A 15,527-nucleotide genomic window follows, 5' to 3' on the forward strand; every position below is an offset into this window, starting at 1 on the left:
GGTGGGGAGGGCTTGTGTCACTTCCCAAGGCCAGCTGGTAAGTGGGGAGCACTGCCCACCAGTCAAGGCCTAGGAAAGAAGCCGTCACCCACAGGGTCAGAGGGGAGACTCTGCGCCCACCCCTTTCTAACAATAGAAGCTGCGTGATCACCAGACTCTGCCAATTGCCAAGAGCTTCCCAGATCTGGAATCAGAGGCCTCCGACGAGCCTCCCACCAGGGAGGAGGCTGAGACGTGGCTCACGTGGGAGCTCCTTCCTCAGGCTCTTGTTTAGACGTGGCTCTGCACACCCGACTCCCACCCAAACCACCACCCTCCCCGCCCCCTTTCCCAAACGCCAAATACGTCAAGGGCTGGGGCACTTAGTTCTGCACACATATTTTAAATTAATCTTGAAGCAATTTAAAGGCCTGTTTTTCTCCCCTGCCCCTTACCCAGCACATTTCTGTGGCAGCTGGGTCAAGCCTGAGCGGCATTTTCGCCACTGACTCAATATTGAAATATTCCTGGGCTGCCCTCTTCCCATCGGCCTTTCACTCCCTTGTGTTGTTTTTGATATTCTTTCCCCCTCTACATACACACACACACACACACACACACACACACGCACGCACGCATGCACATACCCTTCTTTTTAAGGTATGAGCACGGATCCTAACTTAGAGTCTGTGCACAGAATTCAGAGATCATGGATTTGAATAGGGAAAAAAATATGCCTTTATTTTTACTCACCTATAACTAAAATATAGCATTTTCTTCAATCATGAACAGAGGCAAGAAACTTCATTAATGTTACCAATATTTGGGCCTCTGGCATCCATAGAAACACTCATTTTCATATCACATCAGGGTTCTTTGCCATGAAGTATCATTTACAGTCATCACTACTTCAAAATTATGGTAGTTATAAGACTTCAAGTCCATCTTGTTGTTTAACATGTTCCTAAAGAAGTACATATGTTGCTATACTTAAAAAATTTGAATAATTATTTTCCAATCCCATATGTTATTTTGTACATTCACAAATATTATTCTGAGAAGGGGTCCGTCCATAGGCTTTACCAGACCGAAGGGGTCCAGAGCACAGAAAGGTGAGGCGCCCCTGCTGTCGCGTGAGCATAAGAAGGTGGGGTCTGAGATTTTCCCTAGAGGCATCACGGGCCGGGGGACGCGGGGGCTAACTGGCGGTGCTCAGGGGCAGCAGGAGAGTAGGGTTATTGGATAAGAGCTTGGGTGGGCTTTGGAGACAGACAAAATACTGGCTCTGTCCAACGCGCAGCGTGATCCTGGGCACACCGCTTCATCTCTCTGCGCTCCCGTTTCCTTCCCTGTGAATTAGGAATAATAATATACCAGACAATCCTCACGAGCATGAATGGACAGGATATACGTGTGGCAGCAATTACTGCTCTACTGGCAGGCACTTGGCTGACTCTGGGGCAGCCTCCCCTACCTGGGGGCTTCTGGGGCTCAGGTATGTGACGTTGTTTTGTTTTGCTTTGTGCTGGAGACAGGCACTGTCTGTGCCCTAAGTAGGCTTCCCATTTCCTGAACTTGAGGGACGAAGTGAAGTGCCTCAAACTCAAACACATCTAGGCAGACCTAAGTCCCCTACCTCCCCTTCTGTGTCAGCTCACTGAAACAGGCCCCCAGGCCAGGATGCAAAGCAGATCTCCTGCCCCAGAGCAGAAGAGACCTCAAGTACAAAGGAAATATTCCAGACCTTTGCAACACTGGTCATAGGAGCCAAAGTACCTGCTTCTGGCTTTACAGAGCAGCTGGCTCCTGACTGGAGTCTCTCCTCACTTGGAAATGAGATGGGGATTCTGCAGTCCAAGTGCCCCCAAGGCCAAACCCAGACCAGGCCCGGGTCAGACCCAGGCTGCCCGGCCACTGGGCAGAGAGCGCTCAGGAACGCCAGAGGAAACCCTGCAACTCCTAAAGTCGTACAGGAAACTCCTTTACATACATATCTCTTCCAAACTCTGGCTTAAATAATGTTCAGAAACTGTTGTAGAAAGCGGCCATGCACTCTTTTAAAATTATACATATTGATTTTCATCTGATTATAAATTATGAAAGATTGGAAAGCACAGACAATTTACACAGAGAGATTAAAATCAACCATAAGCCTTGCCCCTAGAAATCAAAACTATTAATATTGTAGTGAATTTTCTTCCACCTATACCTATGTTGGCACACATACAGTTTTATATGCTGATTTCATCACTTAAAATACCTACAGAGACTTTCAATGTGGGCTCGTAAAAGACACAAAACCATTATATCAGACACTGTCTGTAAAACTCACAGCTTACTGAGAGTCACGGTACTCCTACGAGTGGTATTGTGCATTTAAATACGTTATTCCCAGAAAACTGATAGGAGAACCCCTTTCACTCTTCTTAAAGCTCCTACAACAGTAAACTCTCTTCTTTACCTTGGAGAGCATCTAGAGAAGATACTTTTGCATCCTCAGCAAATAAGCACTATATGGTATTTTCCTTTTTCACTTTCTCATATCTCCCCTGATAAGGGGAAAGCCTTGAAAATTCATGGCTAGAAAAATATCTTGCTAGAGAAAATGCACAGCAGCTGAGGGAAAACCTCCAGAAGGAAGTGGTATGGCAGGAAGAGAGTCCAGGACTTCAAACGGAAGCGAGCTGGATCCCTATGTCAAGTCTGTCATTGTAGCCCCAAGATCAAAGAACATCCACCACCACCCACCCCAAAGGACCAGAGGGCTGCGTGGACTAAACGAGACTGTATGCAAAAGTGCTTTGTCAACAATCAAGTACACTGCAGGGCCATCACCGCTAAGTCCTGTCGTCACGGGTGGTAACTGCACTGTTACTTCTGCTGCTCTGCCGGCTTGAACCACTCACAGCACACCCTGCGAGGGGCAGTACCCACAGCGCAAAAGCGCGGACTCTGCCGCCAAGCTGCACCTCCTCGTTTGGCCAAGTTATTTAGCCTCTCAGTTTCTTCATTGATAAAAGAAGACGATGGTAATACACCTACCTCATAGGACTCTGGACAGATTAAAAGGAGTTAATTTACACATGGTGCACAGGACAGTACCTGGCACATAATAAACACTCTGCAAGGGGAGCGTCTGAAAGTTGGAAGAGCCAGCTCTGTCCTTTTCCCTAAAAAGCTAGGTGTGCCCCCCACCCCAGCCCCGCTCAGGCTCGGCCGGCGCCCTCCTACCTTCTCGGCGTCCTGCTCGAAGAGCCGCAGCTGGAAGCACTGGTCCAGCTTGAGCTTGCGCACGTGCCACATCTGGTGCAGGTGCTGCCGGGTGGAGTGCAGCTTGTCCAGGAGGCTGGTGATCTTGGGCACCAGGCTCTGGAAGTCGGCGCTGCCCGGGATGCAGTTGCGCCCCGAGAAGCCGTCGCCGCAGCGGATACACTGCAGCAGCCGCTGCCCCTCCCGGTCCAGCTCCTCCACGGGGGCCTTCAGCACCTTCTTCTTGAGCTGCGTGTGCTCGTCGATGAGCCGCCGCGAGCCCTCCACGTCCACGGGGAACTCCTTCCGGGCCAGCATCTCCTGCAGGTCCTCGAGGCGCGAGAGCAGGTGCACGGCGCTGTTGAAGAACTCCTCCAGGGAGAGCCGCAGCTCGATCCACTCCTCGTGGTCGTAGTCCAGGGAACCATCGAACTCCTCCGTCAGCTGCGAGGGGTCCACCAGCTTTGTGAGGCCCTCCACGGACACCATGCTCGTCTGGGATGGGCAGACACAGAGAGGGGGACTCAGTGATGCGGGGGCAGGTCAGCAGCCATGGGCAGAAAAGAGAAAGTCAAGGGGAAAGGCCAAGATAAGTCCACATAATAAAGACCACAGCCTGCCTTGGAAAGGGCAAATGGGAGAACATGCAGCCCCCCGGTCAGTGGTGTGGTCAGTAGCCACATGCGGCCAAGGTCAGCAGTTTCAACAGACTGGCTGGCTGGTTCCAAAAGCCTCGCAAGCCGCACACCATTTGGCACTGAAGGGAAGACTGCCTTTATGTTCCTACTGCCCTCATCTTCCTCCTCCCCACCCCCAGGTCCACCACAACAGCGTTTAGGATGCTAGAATCAGAAGCTGGAATAATAGACTGAGTCTAGTTCTGGGGGGGTCTAGTTCTCAATAGCTTTACAACCCAGGATATCACGATGGTTGGATAAAGTGGTGTGGGGCAGTCTTGAGCAGAAAGGGTCTCAGAGTCGATCTTCCTGCCTCTCCCCATGAGTAGATGCCCTTCTCTGGTGCAGTGAACAGACAGGGCTTGGGGACAGGGAACCTGGGCCTTCAGTTTTCACTGAGCCCCATACAAGCTCTTGGAGAGAAGAGTGGAGAATGTTTGTCTCCAGGACGCAGAGCAGCAAATGATGGCACAGGCAACCACCCCGATGTACCAAGAAAGATATTTTTCCTTCTTGCGGGACTTCTTGATGCTCTCTCCTGGAGAAGGAGAGGCTACTAAAGAAATATCTGGATCCAGGGTCCAGCCCTACACCTACTAACTGTGTGAACTGGGCAAACTAAGTTCACAGAGCCTGTTTCCTCCTCTGTGTCATGGAGAAAACAATGCTTTTCTCCTAGGGCTGTGCTGGAATTACACTTGACAGTATGTAAAGCACCTAGGGCACAGCATGGAGCGCGTGCTCAGTATCTGTCAGCATCGGGATGCTCTCAAGGCTGCATCCTTTCTGGGACCCTTAAAAGCAGTTCATCTCCTCCTTTTCTCCCTTTTCCCTTTACCTCCTTACAAAGACACAGGAAGGAGCTGCCTGTGTCTACAACTGGGGTTCTCAAACTGGACCGCTCATCAGCGTCCCCTGGGGAGTTTACAGAAACCCTGATGTGCAAGCCCCGTCCCTAGAAACCCTAACATGTTTGGCCTGGACCGGGGCTTGGGCGTGGGTAGTTTTAAACGCTCCGAATGTGCAACCAGCGGCACAAACCTCCACTGATCTAGATCCCTGCTGCTCAAACTGCGGCCCCTGAACCAGCAGCACTGGCACCACCCGGGAGCTCGTTAGACTCTCAGGATCTCAGGCCCCACCTAGACCGACGGGGTCAGAACCTGCACTTAGCAAAAATCCCCAGGGGACTCTGTGTATTAAACTCTAAGAAGCCCTGTTTGAGAGCCCTTGCCCCTTTGAATCTGGCTCAAAGTTTACCACTTCTAGGAAGTCTCCCGTGATTCCACTCACTAAGTAGTCACTTAGCATCTGCCATTGAGCAAGCCTGGGCTCTCACGTCTGCAGCACTTTCCACCTCGGTCTGCACTAATACTCCATCTACTCTTTGTAAAACACTACTTCATAAATATTCTTCCAAGTGGGAAGCCCCCAGCTCACTCTCCTGTTCTTGTTCAGGGGGCACAGGCAAGCTTGCTCAACTCGGGGTGAAGGGAGTGCAGGGAGACGGGAAGTGCTGGGCAGCTATGCCGGAGCAAAAGTTTCAAGACTTGTCAGCTAATAAATTTACAGGCCTGTTGTCACTGCCTCTGTATAAACGAACCAGAAATACACAAAGCACTCATTTCCCTGCGGGACCCCTAGCGCTGGGAAGGGGCGCTGAAGGCGCCTAAGAGCCAGCTGTTGGACATCAAGTCAGATTTCTCCTCTTACACAGAGGGAACTGCCTCTCAGGTGGTCAGGCTGCTGTAGGGCCACCACCCCACCCACAGGCACTCCTGGCCCCTGGGGACAAGCATCTGGAATGGGAAGCTGCTGCTAGGTTAAGAGCAGCTCTGCCTTTCCAGCACACACGTACACAGGGTTCGGCCCCTTGCAGACAGGGCCAGAGTTCCGAGAAAGGGGAATAGCTCGGGTTTGGCTGGAACAAAGGTTCCTAAATCATTGGTTTAATGTGTTGTCATTAAAAATTCTCAGGGGACACATATGGCCTCGGGAAAAATCTAGTTAAAAAACAACATGTTTTCTCTGAGTGTAAAAGTAATACAAAATTCTCAAAAGAAAGTAGATCATGGAAGGGAGGGGATATGGAGATATACGTATAAATACAGCTGATTCACTTTGTTGTACAGCAGAAACTGGCACAACCACGTAAAGCAATTATACTCCAATAAAGAGCTTTAAAAAAAAAGTAGAAAAACATGAAGAAAATAAAAATCACTTATAGTCCAGGCACACACACAAAGCACTGTGACCATTTTCATGTATCTCTCAGTCTCCCTCTCCATATACTACACACTTAAAAACCAATTTTAAATTACATTGCCCATATGATTTTATAACTCGTCTTTTTAAAAATATATCATGTAAAAAAATATATATCATGTGCATTTTTCAACAATGCTATTGCTCTAAATATGATTTTTAATGGCTTCATAGTATTTGTGTATGAATGTTGCTGAAATTAGACATTCTGGGAACACCTATACCTATGTGCGTGTATATACATGTATATATGTGAATGTGTGTGTACACATGCGTACATATTATTACAGAAAACACTGTGATGAACGTCCTTGTAGGCATTTTTTGTTTATAGTTATCACTAGTTCTTCACCTTTTTGTTTTGTTTAATTTTTATATTAAAAATATCTTCCTAGAAGGACAATTAAGAGATCAGCGGATATAAACTCTTTTTAAGGTGTTTGACGCAAATCACAAAGCTGCCCCCAGAAACAACTGCCCTGACTTACACTCAGCAGTAGTAACAGGGCTGCCTGATGACTCTGTGCCCTTGGGACAATCTCCTGAGCCTCTTATTCCTCTGAGACGCTCACCGGCAAGGCCACAGGGGCCAAGGAATCCTGAATTACCAGCCAGTCCCTGACATGCTGGGGCTGGCAGGGAGGGGGAGAAGTGCAGATGGAAAATGGGTGGGTGGCAGAGGGGAAGGAAAACGGAGGCTGAGAGAGAGGCCGGCCTCACCTCGAAGATGAATTTGGAGCTGCCAAAGTTGGTCTTCTGTTTCTGCCAGAAGTTGTCGGGTTTGATGATGAGGGCCACGTGGATCTCGGCTGGAAAGGCTTCCTGCAGTGTCTTGAGGAGGGGCTTGATGAGGTCCCACTTGGAGCCCCGCATGTCGATGATGACGGTGAAGCCACGTTTGCACACGTCCTCACTGTGGGGAGGTCAGAGGTCAGGCACGGTCACTCTGGGCTGCTGAGGCTTTGGGGTACACAGTCAAAAAGCATCTGGAAACCTGCATTCCTCTTAATCTGGACCAAACTTCCAACTTCACGCCAGGTCTCCTGGCTGCCTTCCAACCCAACTGGAAATGTACTGCCTCAGAAAACCTTTCAAGATTAACCCCATCTGACCAAGGGCATCTACCTTCTCCCAGCACTTAGCAAATAACTCAGCCTACCCTGTAGTCAACAGCACTTGTTGGGATGTTTACAGTTTCAGTATTCACTACTGTGTTTGATTTTCTTTTCATTCTTGTCTCCCTCTCTTGCTCCTGGGATGAATCATGTTTTCTCCATTTGAATACAAGCTCTCTAGAGTCAGGGATGCTGCCGCCCTTAGATCTGCGATGGAAAGTCCTTGGCATGAATGCTGTCCTTCCCAGAGCCCACATCAATGGCAGCCACTGGTATGCTTTACCTCTGAACCCAACCTGGGCCAAAGAATCTTTTTCAATAAAGGGGTCTAGGCTGATTCTATCAATTAATTAGAGATGGTACACAAGATATTGATAATACCACTATATTTAAGATGTATTACTTGTAGTTCAAATTGTATGTCAACTTTGAAAAACTCAGGTTGCTATGTCATGCTGATTACTCTCAGATTGCCAAGGGTGGGACAGGGTAGAACGGAGGACGTGGTTCCGCTGTCTCATGTACTTCCATTATACGTCAGGGTATAGAAAGGCACATTTCGGGAAGTGAAGAGAGGGGAACCTACTCTTGAAATCAAAGCCAGAGGAAGTGACAGTGATCAACTTGAAAACCAAAAACTAATCAGCCTAAATGAATCAAGATGTTGCTATATAACTTATTAAGCGGCAAAGTTTATTTAAACACTTGGACTTGATAACTCGTAAGAACTGAAAGAAAAAAAAATGAAGGTCAAAACAGTTATAACATCTCAGTTTGGAAGAAAGTCTATGTTCTGGTCGTTAGGGGGCTTTCCTTCTAGCCTTCTTGGTTTATTTAACCTATGTGTTTATTTTCTATCTCAAAATAGACTTTGGTTAATTCACATGTTTATACAAATACTGGTATAGCATTTCATTAGGGTGTTTGGCTTAATTTCCTATTACCCAGACTGTACTCGCTTAAAGCCCTGTGCGTGTTGCGTGCCCCCTAGTCACGCACCACCACCTACCAATCGCTTACAGCTACTGGAGGTAAGGCCACAATTGGAGGAGTTAGGCTACAAAAGGAAACAAAACCCAGTTTCAGGCTTCACTCTTAAATCTCAACGAGTGATAAAAACGTCACAGACTTCTGAAGAGACCACAGCTCCTGCAATTGTGCGAATGTCTCAACCATAAGGCAGCTTACTGGGGCCTCCCAGTTACACAGGAAACTCCCCAGGAGAGGACAGACACTCTTCCACTTCTTCTTGTTGACACAAAGGATTAGACTCAGCAAGGGAGAAGGCTGAGCCTTTTGTTTCCCTGCAAATCCTATATCCCAAAGGAAAGGAGTTACCTCTTCTCCTTCTCTGACAGTGAGTCAGTAAGTGGCCAGAGTCTTCCACAAATATAATTCCCTCTACTTTATTGTCTGAAAGTAATGTGACTTTTTCTTAAATTACAGAATTTCCTTCCCATTAAAAGAAAACACCTGCTAATTATAGAAAAGTTAAGATATTCAAAGATCTGTATAAGAGACAGTGATGGTAGGGATATATAATACTCGGGCCTATTTCCTTCCAGTCTTTTTTGTGCATGTAATTTTCATACTGTATAGTGCTCTACCTTTCACTGTAACATAGTTTCTTCTGCTAAAATTTCTTTGAAACTGTTACATTTAAGAACACATAGTCCACTTTATACCCACACTACAGCTTATTTAACCATTCTCATCATTGCTCTACAGGAGGGCACATCAACGTGTCTGTGCTGAGAGTACCGCCCCCCCTTTCCTATTTCCTCACCAGTGCCCGTCACTGAATTTTTAAAAATCTTTGCCAATTTTCTAAGAAAAATATTGCATTACATTTAAATTCGCATTTCTTTGATTCCTGGCTATAGTTTATTGGCCCATAAGAATTTCTTCTGTGACTTACCTGATCATTTCTTTTATCTATCTTTCTATTGCGATTTAATGGCTTTTCTCATTGAGCTTAGTTTGTTTAGCCTGACTCACATTTGTTGCATGTGATACTGAGCAGGGCCCTGCGGGGCTCCTGGACACAGAGCCTTTCCGTGTCCGCTGTTTCTCTGATTATAGGAAACAGCCTTCATTCAGCCTCCATGACCTACCCTGAGTTCCAGTGGGCAGATTCAAGCAGTAGTTGATTAATGAAGGGAGGGGATGCCCAAGACCTGCGAGAAACAGGCAAGAGCAGCCTTGGGGCAGGTCCTGTTTCCCCGGCAACAACACACACAATAATATCTTTGAGCTATCTTGCAGACGTTGAAACCCCCTGCAGGTGTGAGAAGTTAATGATGGACGATGGTGTGCTGCCCACAAGCATGCAGACCCCAGACCCACTGGACCTGAAGGTGGATGACGCTGACTCCTACTTAGCTCACCGCCAGCCCATCAGAAGGATGCAAGACTGTGACTGCCTTGATCCTTATGGCCTACCCCTGACCACGAGCCCCGACTATAAGACCTCTCCCCGTTCCCTGGCGGGGGGGGGGGGGGGGGGGAACAGTTCTTGAGGCGCTAGCCACTGTGCTCCCCCTTTGCCTGGCAAAGTAATAAAGCTATTCCTTTCTACTCCTCCAAAGCTCTGTCTCCGAATTCTATTCGGCATCAGTGAACAGAGGCTAGATTTTTCTCAGCAACACACGCCCACTTATGCCAGGCACTGCACAGTAATTGTGGGTCTTCCCTTTCCTTAGAGATGACCCACTTCCTTGTTTACCTGCTCCTCAGGCTCCATCGCTGTTAACATAATTGTGCTGACATGAAGAAACCCTGTCCCTAACAACAGAGAATCAGTGTTGCTACCAAGAGCTGGAGTTCCACTATCCCAGTATCTAAATGTGGTCATCAGTTATAGCTTACACACTATTAACGAATAATTTCTGACAGCTAAAAGAGAAATCAGGTACTAATACTCTCTAGGAAGTTCTCACTAGCTCCGGAGATGGGGAAAGAGGCCCAGGGGCAGAATGCTGAGAGAGAACCTAACTGGCATCTTTCTGTGAAATAGCTAATCTACCAAGGTGCTTTCTGTATTTGGTGTGAAGCAAGGAGCATAGCTGGGGAAGGGATTTTTTTATCACATGTTTATTGTGCCAGGGACTGTGGTGGGTATTTGACATACATGATTTCATTTTATCCTCACAATGACCTATAAACATGGCATGGCTATCACCATGTAAGAGATGATGACATAGAGGCACGGAATTTGCCTAAACTCACAAGACTGGTAAGTACCCAGCACAGAGTTAAAACCAGGACCACTGACTCCAAAGTCCACACTCAGGTCACTATATCACATTACAGAAACCATATCGCCACTACGTGAGGGGCTTTTGTGACTGGGTGTGGGATGATGGGTCCGTGATAAGGGGACAAGATTAGGGAGCTCATAGGAGATGGGGAAATTAGGGCAAGGAATCCAAGCGGATGGCCTCCATTCCGCAGTCTGCAAAATCACAAAATCACAGAAGCAAAAGAGCATGGCATATGCAGAAAGTGCAAGCAGTTCACTTGGGTTTAGGCACACGGGTAAGAGGCAGAGAATGAGGACAGCACGCTGAGTGCCTCAGAGAGCCCTCTTCTGGGTTCCGGCCCTCCTCCTGCACACCCTCCCCCCAGGGAGCAAGGATACGTGCCACACAGAGTCCATGCTGCCCCCCACCCTCCACTAGATCAAGGTCCTGGTACCTGAAACCCTACAATTCTCAGCTCCAAGGTCCTCAGCCCACTTCCTGGGTCCACATGCACCTCTCTCCCAGGTCCAGTCACCCCAGGGTGAGGAGCGCCACCAGTATGAGCACCTCGGCCTGAGAGGCGGCAGAGAGCTTCTGCCTGCAAGGATGTGGCTAAAGCGGGGATGTGCCGGGGGTCCACAGGCACGTCAGGCCTCTCCACAGTGGAGGACAGAGCTGGGTGGTGGGCACAGAAGGGAGGCAGAGCATGAGCCGAAGGCAGAGCTCCCTGTACTGCCAAGTCCTAGCATGGAACTCGGAGGAGTCCAACAAACCTGAATCTGAAGTGGGCCTCCTGGGTCGCTATAAAGATATATATGTCAAGGCAGAAGGGTAGAACACGTTTTATCTAACAGTCCGTTAGCTTCCTATATTAATGTGCAATATTTAGACACAGGGTATGTGGGTTTCCACTTGTACTCCTGCCCGGCCCGGGCATCGCAATGTTAGAAGCGGGCCTCCTAGAGCAGAGGCAGGAGTGGAAGCAGGTCTCAAAACCGGACGTGTCTCGCACCACGGCAGGAGCGCTGCATTACCCTAAGGGCAATCAGGAGCCACCGAAGGGTGTCACTCAGGGACGGGACAGGATCAGGTGACTTGGGAAGATTACCCTGCAGCCGTACTGAAGGAGAGCAAATCGGGGTCGACCCGACAAAGTGGGAGAACAAAAGCAGAGAAACTGCCTCCTTTGGACTAAAATGCCTCCTAAACGAAGGCCTCCCTGGGCCACCCAATTTACAGTGCGGCTGTCACCTAGCACTGCCTAGCTCCCTTCCCTGATTCATTGGCCTCCTTCGCACTGATCGCCATCTGGATCACATATTACACTCATTCACTTATCGTCCAGTCTCCCTCACTGGAGGGTAGCCTCCGTGGGGCAGGGCTGCTTGTGCTGATGTCACTGCCCGGTGCCCACAGTGCCCGGGGCGGGCTGAGACTTGCTACACTGAGGAAGGAGGGGTGGCAGCTGAGGGTATGGAATTGAGCGACAACCTCCCTCAGTCTGAATTCCAGCTCCATCATTTACCTATTGAGGAACCTTAGGCAAGTTACTTTTAACCTCTGTGCCTTAGTTCCTTCACTGTAAAACGTGAATAACAGTAACTACATTGCAGGGTTACTTTAGAGGTTCAGTCTGTTAATATACATGAAGTGCTTACACTGTGCCAGATCCACATTTGTCCTACGGAGTCTTAGCCGCTGGAGGAGACACTGCTGGGGTCCCATCAAGGGCCCCTTTGTTGACCACTGCACCCAGGCCCAGCTCCAAAAGTGTGCAGCCATCAGTTTACGCCTGAGATCATCTCAGGAGACTTGTCTTTGGTTGATGGGTGCATTTTTCCAAAAGACGCCCAGGCATCTTTACCCCTGGTGGGCATCAGTTATACCCCTGCCCCGGGGGCAGTGCTTCGCTCATACAGGGTGCCTCTCCCGCGAGGCGGGGTAACTTTGAAGTGTGACTTGTGCGCCAGAGCTTTCTCACTCCCCTGGTCAGTCTCTGGCTAGACTTCATCTGAGACCACATCCTTACTCAGTCCTGCCCCTTCCTACTCTGCTCCTCCAACTCCCTTACGAGTCTTTCCTGAAGAGAATGCCCTTAATAAGTCATCGGTACCTGAATCCCTGTCTCAAGAAACACAGCCACAGTTATGCATACATTTCATACACATATGAAATTCTGAAGGCAATCTGAAATATAGTCTGGAGAGTAAAAGAGAAATCTGGGCTGTAAATTTCGACTTGTGAGCCACACTGTGCCCAGCACACAGCAGGCATTCAATGACAGTTGCCGAGTGAATAAATCCATGACTGGGGGCAGTAGGTGTGACAGAAGTGGGTGAGATCACCCAATGAAGACACGTAAGACGAAAAGAACCGTCTTCGGAGTCCAGAATAGAACTGATAGGAATGTCAATTTTAAGAGATGGGAGGAGAAAGTATCTGAGCCTGAGGAACAAACACAGAGAGGTTAGATAAAACCAGGAGAGGAGTGAAGGCAAAGAAATCAGCGAGGAGAGGATTTCAAGGAGGACCTACAGTGCCGGATGCTGCAGGTCATCAGCTGAGATGAGAACTATTGCATTTAGCAGCTACGGGGTCTTGGTCCGGTCAGTCAGGGCAGTGTCAGTGGGTGCTGAGGCAGGAATTGGGTGGAGCAGGTTAGCACGCTTCCTAGTTGGTCTCTGAGATGACGGGAGGAAACGTCAAAGTCACCAGAGGTGGCATTTGGTGCGCACCCTTCCCTGGCCCTGTCTCCCCGACTCTGGAAACAACCAGGGTCCACGCACTGCTCTTTGGCTACCCCCAGCCCCGCAGATGCTCCCCAGCCTGCGTCTTCCCCGAGCCGCATGCCCCCAGACCGCCCTTCCTCTCACTCAGTGGGCTCCATGGGGAGCAGCTGGAGCAAACCCACTTACACTGGAACATAACTAACAGGCAGCCTTCCTCTTCCCTTTTCAGTGATGTTACTTAGAGCAAATTTGCAGGGGCAGAATTTGCATTGTGTACGGTGAGGATGGGAGCACAGAAAGGTAAAGTTTGGAGCAGCAGGACTTCACGTCCACTAAGGAGGGGAAAGAAGGGTGAGCAACCCTCCCCATCTCATCATGCCCCCTGCTTTAGAGGGAGAACACAGCCACTGCCCCATCCCCTCTGCCCCACTAGTTTCCCGACTGGGGCTTGAGACCTGGGCCTCCTTGGCCAGCTTCTCACCCTTTGCGATAAACCACGGTCCCTCCCAACTGAGCTGTGTGTGAACAGTTTCATGGACTCTCAGGGGCTCTCAGGCCCAGGACATAATGTATACTGAGTGACTGGATGACTGATCAGACAATTCTTGTACTCAGTTCTACACCATTTACTCTTTTGTTCGTTACACGTCACTGAGGCTGTTTTCACTCAGCGAGCCTGTGCTGCCTCAAAACAGCATTGGCACCACTTTAGGCCAATGCTTCTCAAACTTTACTGTCCTCATCACCCAGGACCCTTGTTTAAAATGATGTCAGTGAAAAGAAAACAGAAAAGAAAAAAAAAAAAATGATGTCAGTGACCCCTTTCAGATATTCTGATGAAAACCAGTCCGGGATGAGGCCCAGGAGTCTCCCTAGGTGAGAGTCTCCCAAGGACAACACCTAGACTCTCTTAGGTGTGGCTTGTGAGAATTTATGTGAGAGCTATAAGTTTGTGAGAGTTTAATGCACTTTGTCTAAATCAGATGAGGACGTGCATTAATAAACGGGAGGCAGCACAAAACGTTACAGTCAGAACAATGTTTGCAAGGTGGACCGACAGCTATGCTATACAGAATTCTGTCAAAAATGTTACCGGGTTTCTCTCTCCATGGCCTCCCGCTCTCTCGAAGGGAGTCATTGATTGCAGGCCCAGGCTTGGGAGGAGTTCATTCCTTGCAGTGCATGTCTCTGGTTCTTTTTGCAAAGACTGAGATCCTCCTCTGTGGGTCTAGGGAGACTTTCCCTGAAGGGCCTGGCAGCTGCCTTCCCCAACATAGCTGTCTGACCTCAACCAGATGCCCGCTGGAGAGGTGCCTTCCTGAGCTTCCCTCTGTACTTCTAAACTGCCAAGAAATCACCATGGACTTCCTGCTTCTTAACATGCACCTGACCTAGCAGCCTCATTTAAACTTCTGGGCAAGTTCTGGGTGTCTCTCTGGGTGCCTGTAAGTCCCGCCCGCATCTGGTGCCCCAGAGTCATCTCCTGACCCACTAGGCTGAGAACTCTGTGAGGATGCTCCCAGGTTTGGCCTCCATGGTGGACGGGGAGGAACCAATGAACAGGCATGTCACCCCTGACCCTTTGCACTCCTGGTAGCCCCCCCCCCCCATGCTAGCAGAGATCATAATTTAGCAGCCCACTATTGAACCCAGTCTCCCAAAGTGGTTTTACTAGACACAGTTGTGACTGTGACCTATAACGCTTTCAAGTGCCTTTGGAGGAAACTTAAACGCTTCATTCTTTAAACCACTCCCAGCTCATTCACACACTCATATGACATGTTTGTTGGCCTGTGGATTTGCTCCTCTGTCTTAACTGCTGTTATTTCCCAGCCCTGCTTCACACATTACAAGACTCAATGGCCTTAGCTTGGGGAGCAGGGGCTAAGGTACCAGTGTCTCAAGCCAAGGGTTGCCCTGGGACCTGGACGGCAGGGCAGAGTATCTGTCAGTGACAATCCCAGGCCAGGGCTTGCCCTGGGTTACAGGTCTGGCCTCAGGGACCCAAGTGCCACCTTCCTGCCTCCTCAGCTCCTCCCCAGGTCCCAGGCTCAGTGAAGCCCAGACTATTCTTCTGCTTTCCATCCAGGCCACATCAGGGAACCACACTGCATACTTCCCATTATCACCTGGCTAAGGGGTCAGATTCAAATGCCACCTCCTCCCTGGGGTCTTCCCTGATCCCCCCTCACTGCAGCAAACAATATGTTATCTACATCTCTATTAACTTCATTATTAGTTCCAGTTTTGTGTTAGACTTTGGCCTCTCAT

The 15,527-nt window shown here is 49.1% G+C and overlaps 1 protein-coding gene across 5 annotated transcripts in view; it reads right to left on the reverse strand.

Annotated features, from left to right (window-relative positions):
- The window catches only part of KALRN (kalirin RhoGEF kinase), a 653,746-nt gene that overhangs the window by 421,638 nt on the left and 216,581 nt on the right, over positions 1 to 15,527 (reverse strand). For all 5 annotated transcript variants that reach the window (XM_057696213.1, XM_057696214.1, XM_057696215.1 and 2 more), the window contains 2 exons: positions 6,891 to 7,083; positions 3,211 to 3,723 (listed from right to left, as the gene is read on the reverse strand). In XM_057696213.1, the coding sequence (XP_057552196.1) occupies positions 3,211 to 3,723; positions 6,891 to 7,043 (666 nt within the window). In that variant the 5' untranslated portion in view covers positions 7,044 to 7,083. The remainder of the gene's footprint in view (positions 1 to 3,210; positions 3,724 to 6,890; positions 7,084 to 15,527) is intronic.

The sequence above is a fragment of the Hippopotamus amphibius genome, chromosome 10 (assembly GCF_030028045.1).
Source record: "Hippopotamus amphibius kiboko isolate mHipAmp2 chromosome 10, mHipAmp2.hap2, whole genome shotgun sequence".
Lineage (NCBI taxonomy): Eukaryota > Metazoa > Chordata > Mammalia > Artiodactyla > Hippopotamidae > Hippopotamus > Hippopotamus amphibius.